The sequence below is a fragment of the Pinus tabuliformis genome, chromosome 8, assembly GCF_031772625.1.
Source record: "Pinus tabuliformis cultivar Carrire ecotype Pingquan chromosome 8, CPIR1, whole genome shotgun sequence".
Classification (NCBI taxonomy): Eukaryota; Viridiplantae; Streptophyta; class Pinopsida; order Pinales; family Pinaceae; genus Pinus; species Pinus tabuliformis.
Genome location: NC_142294.1, coordinates 1,488,764,684 through 1,488,773,034, shown reverse-complemented (window position 1 = coordinate 1,488,773,034; position 8,351 = coordinate 1,488,764,684). Strand labels below are relative to the sequence as shown.

Below are 8,351 nucleotides of genomic sequence, written 5' to 3'. Positions count from 1 at the left end.
ATTTGTTAGTTGTTTGTTTTTACTTCATTGATAACCAACAGTGTGCACTGCTCCCTAATCTACAACTCATCAGAGACCCCCTAGTGAAGCTCGTGTAGGGTCTAGATAGGGAGTGTCACAAGGTTTAGGCCTAGATTCTTAAACTGCAGTAGTTGGGTCATTGCTTCTTCAGCCTCAGTGTGCAGGGCTCCCTCTGGTAGGTGAACTAGATTGAGATCCAAAGTCTTGTTCGAATCTAGAACTGACATGCTCGCTTGATGCAGCCTCGCTTGCACCTCCCTCACTTGTCCCACGCTCGCTTGTACTCGACCTATTTGGACTTGTAGCTCCCGTAGGGCTTGCTGAACATTTCCTAGCACCTGCTAGTACTATTCTTCGAAGTGAAGCCAAAGTTATGATGTTAAATCTCGAACCACATCACTGATTTCATCTAAGTCCCTTTCGGTGAGGACTAATGGGGTCACCCAAGCTGAGCAGTCAGATTTTTGTTTCTTCTGCGGCCCTATGGATGTCTACTTTTGTCACTTATTCACCATGAAGGGGGTTCCCTACTCCACGCCACCTTCTTCTTCCTCTTTTGTTTCTTCTCAGTCCGACGTTCGCTTTGTATCGGACTCTTCAAAGTCGATGGTGGTCTACGACGTTTTCGTTATGCGGGCTGCTTTTACCTTGTTTGTTGCTTCCTTTTCTCTAGCAACAGCCTCTTTCCACTGTGCATATTTCTCCCAGGTGGCAACCTTCTGGGCTTCCTTTTATTTCTCTGCTACTGTTATCTGCGCGGTGGTATCCTCCACAGCCTTGCTTGTACTTTCTCCCGCATCTAATGGGGTTAGCCATTTAGGTGGCCATTTGGCCACGATCTCTGCTACATCTGCCTTAGTCAACACGTAAGGCAGCTTGTACCATGTCATCTTGGGATCCCTTCTTGCGTGAACATGCAAGTTGTGGAAGTTTGCTTTGAAATTAGCAAGAGGCTCGTATTGGGCATACAGTGTGGGTCACAGTTATGTCTTCTGGCTAATCACCGTCCACAGATCCATCTCAAACAGGACCCGGGAGATTTTTTCCTCTATGACTCGCACAGGGTCCTTGGTAGCCCAAAGCGAAGCGAACTTCGTTGCCTCCAACAAGTTTGTCTCTTGCTGAGGAAATTGATTGTTCTCAAGCATCCACCACAACACTAAAGCAACCAGCAATAGTAACTAGGCATAATGAAATGCCCTACCCTCCTCCTAGGCCTCCCGAAAGTTCTCCAAAAATTCGTTGCACAAGTACTGAGCCCAGTTATACTGGATTCCTTTGGCACATTGCACAGAACTTCATCTGCACGGCACTTCCACATGATTTTGCACGCCAATATCTCCATGGAAAACTACACCGCGGGATCCGTGATAGAGTGGATAGAATATCTGTGCAACTTCTTTATCAGCCCAAACTTGTTCTTCATCTATTCTACGAGTTTCTTCTCCTACGTGTTTCCTCCAAATGCTTCTATCGTATCCATGCCTTGATATGGCATCAAGGTGATCTGGTGGATCAGCATGTCGATAATTGGGATGGGTTCTCCCGACCAAAGACACCCATCGTGCACTAATGTGAGCAATTTTCATATACAAATGGTATTTATATTAGTGCGACTAAAATACTGTACCCAGAGCATATTCAGGAGCCTCGTGGCCCCAACACCAGTGATCCACTTCACTTGCTCCAGCCACATAACGTCTCATGCCTCATAATATACCTTGGATAGGTATTTGGTCGATGCCAACTGAGGGAACTTCTCGTGATCCCCTAATTCTCAGTCCTCCATTTTTAGGGTCAGTATGTGGGCCAACAACGCGCCCTCAAACACCACCTTCTCCAACAAGAGTGGCGTAGTCACCATGAATTTTACGTTATCGGGGTCTTTAGGCAACTTAATCGTGGCCTTGAGTGGTGGGATATACTTTGGTATTCGAGTCATTGACTCACCCTCCTCATCATCAATCTCCTTGATTCCTTTGTGCAATTATTCTTCACTCAAATCCCTTGGCTCGGTTGGTTGTTATGAACGATCCATCTTCCCTTTCTGGCGGGCCTCCGTGCGGTTTTTCCGCGGTGACTGCCTCATCGAGACCTGTTGAGGTTTCTTTTGCTTCTTATATGTCTCCTTATAAGTAGAAGACTGAGGAACATAAGGCTTAGTTCTGGGAGACCTAGGCGTCGTAGTCAAAAATACCACATGGACAGATGGCGCTGCTTCCATTTCAGGGGGAGTTGCAGTCATCCTGTCAAAGATGATCTTACGTTACCAGTCAAATAGTTTAGTGAACTCCAGTTGTGAAATAATTGCCTCCCAATCTTTCTCAGATATACAACACTTGTCTTGGCACAAAATTTTAAGGTAGACTCTTTGAAAGCAAAGTGTTCGAATGCAAGGCAGCATGTCGTATTTATAGCTACATTTGAATTTAAATCCAACTGTTCCCTCCAATTCTTGGTCATTAATACACATTTGGTGGCATATTTCCAAATATTTACATCTTAAATGCCCCCCCTGCTCCTTTCAATAGAAAATTGCTACAGTGCTACCAATGGTCACCTTTTGGCCAGGTTGCACAGGGCCCCCCAACCTAGCGCAGCTCTGTCTAGCACCATCCTTGGATCTATCACACAGCCCCTTTGCTTTGCCTTTCTAACTCTTGGGCAATGTAGTTTAAAGTCTTGTACATTCTTTCAGCTGCCTGGATTACTAAGACTATCCCACAATCATATAGTCATTGTGCAGGGGCGGGATCACCTATGTACAGCTTCAAGCGGCTTCCATTGACCTTTCCTGGAAATAATTCGCCATTCAGCTTCGCGAGTTGAACTGTGCCCCCATCTGTAATTTCCTTAACTACATGGGGTCCCAGCCAATGCATTTGAAATTTTCTAGGGAACTTTGTAAACTTATTATCATATAGCAAAACCAAATCTTCATTCTTAAAGGTGTGATGTTTGATATGGCGATCATTCCATGCCTTTTCACGGTCTTTTTGCACATGTTGATGGAAATAATCTTCTTCCAGTTCTACCAACTGCACGAGACGCTCCTCCATGGTATCGCGATTAGCCATATCTATCAATGTTGAAATCCGCAGACTTGGCACAATGTATTCCATGGGCATTATAGCCTCCTTCCCATATACCATTCGGAAAGGGGTTTGGCCCATCAACTTCTTACAAGTGGACCTATACGCCCAAAGCATTGCTGGTGTGCGAATGTCCTGGTCATTTCGCTTCGTGTTGCAAACCTTAGTCAAGGCGCTCTCCAAGATTTTGTTAAAGGCTTCTACCGTACCATTGGCTTGAGGGGGATATGGTGTACTCTTCTGATGATATATTTGGAATTCCTCAAGCATTGTAACGATTGTTTCATTGAGGAAGTGCATGCCCCTATCACTCATTAAGATCTTAAGGAAGCCAAACCTGGACAAAATAAACTCAAAGATGAACTTCGCAGTGGTAGCTGCGCTACAGTCTTTTACTGATTGTACCTCTGCCCATCATGTCAAGTATTCAGTTGTTGTAATAATGTATCGTGCCCTGGTCTTTTTCCCTGGTGGCTAAATTGGACCCACAAAGTCGATCGCCCATTTATCGAACACCTGCAAGGTTATTTGCAGATTTAATGGCAACTCATCCCTTTGCGATGGTCTCCCCTTCCTCTAACAAGCATCGCACGCCCTATAATAGACCTTTGATTCCTTACGTACCGTGGGCCACCAAAGTCCTATGCGTAGGATCTTTTGTGCAGTCGCTCTGCCTGCATAATGTCCTCCCGCTACTCCTACATGCTCTTCTGCAAGGATGTTTTCTGTTCATATTCTAGGAAATACCTGCATAGTATCTCATTAGAACCCATTTTGTATAAGTGTCCAATGATCACAGAGAATTCAGTCGTGCGGACCACCAATTCCTTCTTCTATTGTGTCAAATATCCTTTCGGGGTTGTTCCTGTAGACAAAAATTTAATTATATTGGCAAAGTGATCATCTGTGACACGAATAGCAAAGAGTTGCGCATCAGGCAACCCTTCTTCCAAACTTATAGGCTCATCACTAGTATCAATCCTAGATAGGTGATCAAGACTAGCATTCAAGCGTCCTAGATTCACAATCACCTCAAAATCATACTCCTGGAATAGCAACAACCATCTGCAAATCTCCCCCCCCCCCCCAACACAGGCTTATTAACCAGGTATTTTAGAGCAAAATGGTTTGTATACATTTTGAAGTGTGCGCCTAACAGATATTGCCGTAATTTTTGTAGCGCATACACCATCATTAGTCTTTCGCACTATGTATTTGGGTAGTTCTTCTCTGCCTTTGATAATTTCCTACTCGCAAATGCTATTGGATGATCAATGTCTCCTTCACCTGGTTGGGTCAGCACCGCACCTAATGCAATATAGGATGCATCCACATGAACATGAAACTTCTTTTTTCCAATCTGAGAACACCAGAATGGGCACGGTGACCAATTTTTCCTTTAAAATGTCTAAACTGGTCTAACAATCTTCGTCTAAGTAGAATGGTGCGTCCTTCTTCAAAAGCTTCTCCATCGGCGCAATTATTTGCACATATGCTTTCATAAACTTCCTATAATACCCTATATGGCCCAACATTGCATGCACCTATTTTACATTTTTCCGGGCTTCCAAATTAACAATGACAGTTATCTTAGCAGGGTCTACCATCAAACCCTCCTTGCAAACCACATGACCTAGCAATATTTCGTATGGTACGCAGAAGATACACTTTTTCAGGTTAAGGGCAATCTGATATCTGCGACAGGTATTCAGCATGAGGTGCAGACTAGAAACATGGTGCTTAACTAACCCAAACATGGTCCAATCATCAAAGTATAATTCTAAAAATTTGTGGATAAATTCTTTAAAATCCGCAATTACCACTCTAGAAAATATTGCAAGGGACTTCTTCAGCCCAAAAGGCATTACCGTATATTGAAAACAACCCGATTCCATTACGAAGGTGGTCTTACTTCGATCCTCTTCCACGATCTTGATCTGATGATACCCCAAGAACCCATCAGTGAACGAGTAGGCTTCCTACCCTCCAACATTCTCTAGCACTTCATCTGTAAATGGCGTAGGGAATTGGTCATGGACACATGCATCATTCAACTTCCTCAAATCTATGCATATCTGAATTTCATCCTACTGTTTATTTTCTTGGACTACCATAGGACTTACCTAGTCTAATTCCTCCATAGGTTCAATGATCCCAGCTTCCAGCATCTTATCCAACTCTTTGTGCACCTTTTCCTTATATTTGGGATTTAATCGGTAGGGGCGTTGCTTTACAAGTTTCACATATGGCTTCAAAATAATCTTCATGACACCCAAATCCCCGACTATCCCCTTTAGATCAAAAACTTGGTGGGAAACAAGTCCTTATATTCGCGTAGTAGCTCTACGACCTTATCAACAGTATCTTCATCCCAATAGTCACCTATCTTATCAAACTTTAGTTGCGTGTCTGATCCAATATTTACCTGTTGAGTCTTTAAAGGCTCTACTATGTCAAGGATTGTTGTTTTGGGTCCCTCGATCTCGCGTTGTCCTTCGGACTCAGGAATATTGATGTTTATAGGGTCGTCTTTTCCTTCTTTTGTAGTTACATTATAACATTCTAGCGCATGGCGCAACTAGGTATTCCAATCTGGCTGAACCCATGCTACCAGTTCCTTAGGTATTTTAAAGATCACAGCTTTGATTTCTTGGAGTGCCTCATCAATACATTCAAAGCCATCTTCAAAGTTGAATATCAACAGGAAACTTTCCTTCAGGATATCCCATTCAGTCGTCCCATGTTGCAGCTCAATTTCCAGATACCAGTTCATTGGAATGGTATCCAAAGTGTGATAAAAGATGTGAACCCATTCCGGCTGTAGTTCCTCTCCCCATGCCTTAGTCCATCGTGCCAAATGTTCGCACGGATTTTTATTTCATATGTATTTCTCTATCATACGAGTATTATGATACCCAAACCTAAGCTTCATCATTCGCCTGTATTCTGTTATGAAACCAGCTCAAGAAAATATAGAAAAGATAGATCAACGCCTTATAATTCAGCCTCTTCGAGGGGGCAACCTCCTTTACATTACATAAATGAACAATTCTTGGATGATACAAATGACAAAACCTCCTTTTTATATATAGGAGTCTAAGGAGTCACAATATAATCCAGCCGACCTAACAATAATAATATAAAGCCACAAAAATAACAATAGAGGGATTCTATGGGGCACAGAAATAACAATATGGGGGTAATAGGGGCACAAAAATATAAATAAGGGGTATAACTACAATAGTAATGGGGTAATCACTAGTATTATAGGGACCCAACATGCCCCTCTCCTTCAAAAAAGTGTTGTCCTCAACGCTTGAGTAGTTTTGGATACTTCTGCATAAAATTCTCATCCTCCCATGTGGAATCTTCAGCGGATAAGTTCTTCCACTTGATAAGATACTCTGAAATTGATCGATTTCGTAGCTGTCGAGTTCTTGTTTCTGTGACTGCTTCCGGTTCCAATATAATTTTTCCTTCCTCGTCAAGTTCTGGCAATATTGTTTGAATTGGGAGCTTGTCACCTATAACCTTCTTTAAACATGAAACATGGAAAACTGGGTGCAATCGAGAAGCTGCAGGAAGCTCCAATTTGTATGCCATAGTACCAATCTTTTGCAACACCTTGTACGGACCATAATACTTTGGTGATAATTTATTATCCTTCTTAGCTTGCTTTAGGGACATTTGCTTATATGGTTGTAGCCGTAGGAATACCCAATCACCTACATCAAAACTTCTTTCACTGCGATGTTGATCTGCCTGTTGTTTCATTCTATTTTGTGCCAACACGAGGTTATCCTTTAAGAGTTGGAGGACTTGTTGTTGATGTTCGATGTGATGTTCCACTGCCTGAACCTTAGAATTTTCTCTTAAATATGATGTGATGGATGGTGGTTGATACCCATAAAGTGCCATAAATGGGGTCATTTTTGTTGCTGTATGGAAGGAAGTGTTATACCACCATTCAGCCAGAGGCAACCATTTGACCCATTGTGTCTGTTTATCAGATACAAAGCAACGAAGATATCCTTCCAAACATTTGTTTACTATCTCAGTTTGCCCATCAGATTGAGGATGATAAGATGAGCTATGAGCTAACTGAGTACCAAGACAAGAAAATAATTCTGTCCAAAAATTTCCAGTGAAAATGGGATCTCTGTCACTTACAATAATCTTTGGGTTTCCATGTAGCTTTTGAACTGTTTCCATAAATGCAGTAGAAACTGTACTGGCTTTAAATGGATGTGATAATGCACAAAAGTGTGCATACTTGGTAAGTCTGTCAACTACCACCATGATGACACTCTTTCCCTCAGACTTGGGTAAACCTGTGATAAAATCCATTGAAACCTCCTCCCAACGTTGGCTTGGAATGGATAAAGGTTGTAATAGACCCGGTGTCTTAATTGTTTCAACTTTATTTTGCTGGCAAACCAAACATTCTGCCACAAACTTTTGAATATCTGATTTAAGGCCATCCCAAAAAAATTCCTTCTTAACCCTGTGGTAAGTTTTTAAAAATCCTGAGTGCCCTCCTAAGGGAGAAGTGTGCAATTCCATAAGAATCTTTTGTTTTAGCTGGGAATTCTTACAGAGGTATAAGCGATCTTTGTACCATAACGAATCATTTTGCCAGCTAAATGTATCAGAAGTACTGGAATCTTGTTGTAGCTTTCGAATAAGTGCCCACACTTCTTCGTCATTCTTCCATTCCTCCCTTGCTTCGTTTATCCAATCTGGTTGGATAATAGAAATGGCACACAACAATGCTTCCACATCCTCATCCTTTCTTGAGAGTGCATCTGCCACCACATTTTGCTTCCCTTTTTTGTAGATGATTTCAAAGTCATAACCCAACATCTTTGTGACCCACTTTTGTTGCTCTTCAGAGGATAATCTTTGTTCTAAAAAGTATTTAAGGCTATCATGATCCGTTTTTACCTTGAAGTGTCTTCCCATTAGGTAGGGTCGCCATTTCTTAAGTGCATGGAGTATTGCCAACATTTCCTTCTCATAAATAGCTTTGCTTAAAAACTTTCCCTTGATTGGACGACTTTCAAAAGCAATGGGTCTTTCATCTTGCATTAGAACAGCACCAATTCCATTTCCTGAAGCATCACATTCCACAATAAAGGTTTTTGTGAAGTCCGGTGTAGCTAAGACCGGTGCTTGGCACATTGCCTCTTTAAGATGTTCAAAGGCCTTTGTTGCTTCCGGAGTCCATGAAAATGAATC

The 8,351-nt window shown here is 42.1% G+C and overlaps 1 protein-coding gene across 1 annotated transcript; it reads right to left on the bottom strand.

Annotated features, from left to right (window-relative positions):
• Positions 1–2,756: 2,756 nt before the first annotated feature.
• LOC149241458 (uncharacterized) lies at positions 2,757–3,383 on the bottom strand. The gene has a single exon (XM_089370551.1). It carries the CDS (start codon positions 3,381–3,383, stop codon positions 2,757–2,759), a length of 627 nt encoding a protein of 208 aa, XP_089226677.1.
• Positions 3,384–8,351: the final 4,968 nt, after the last annotated feature.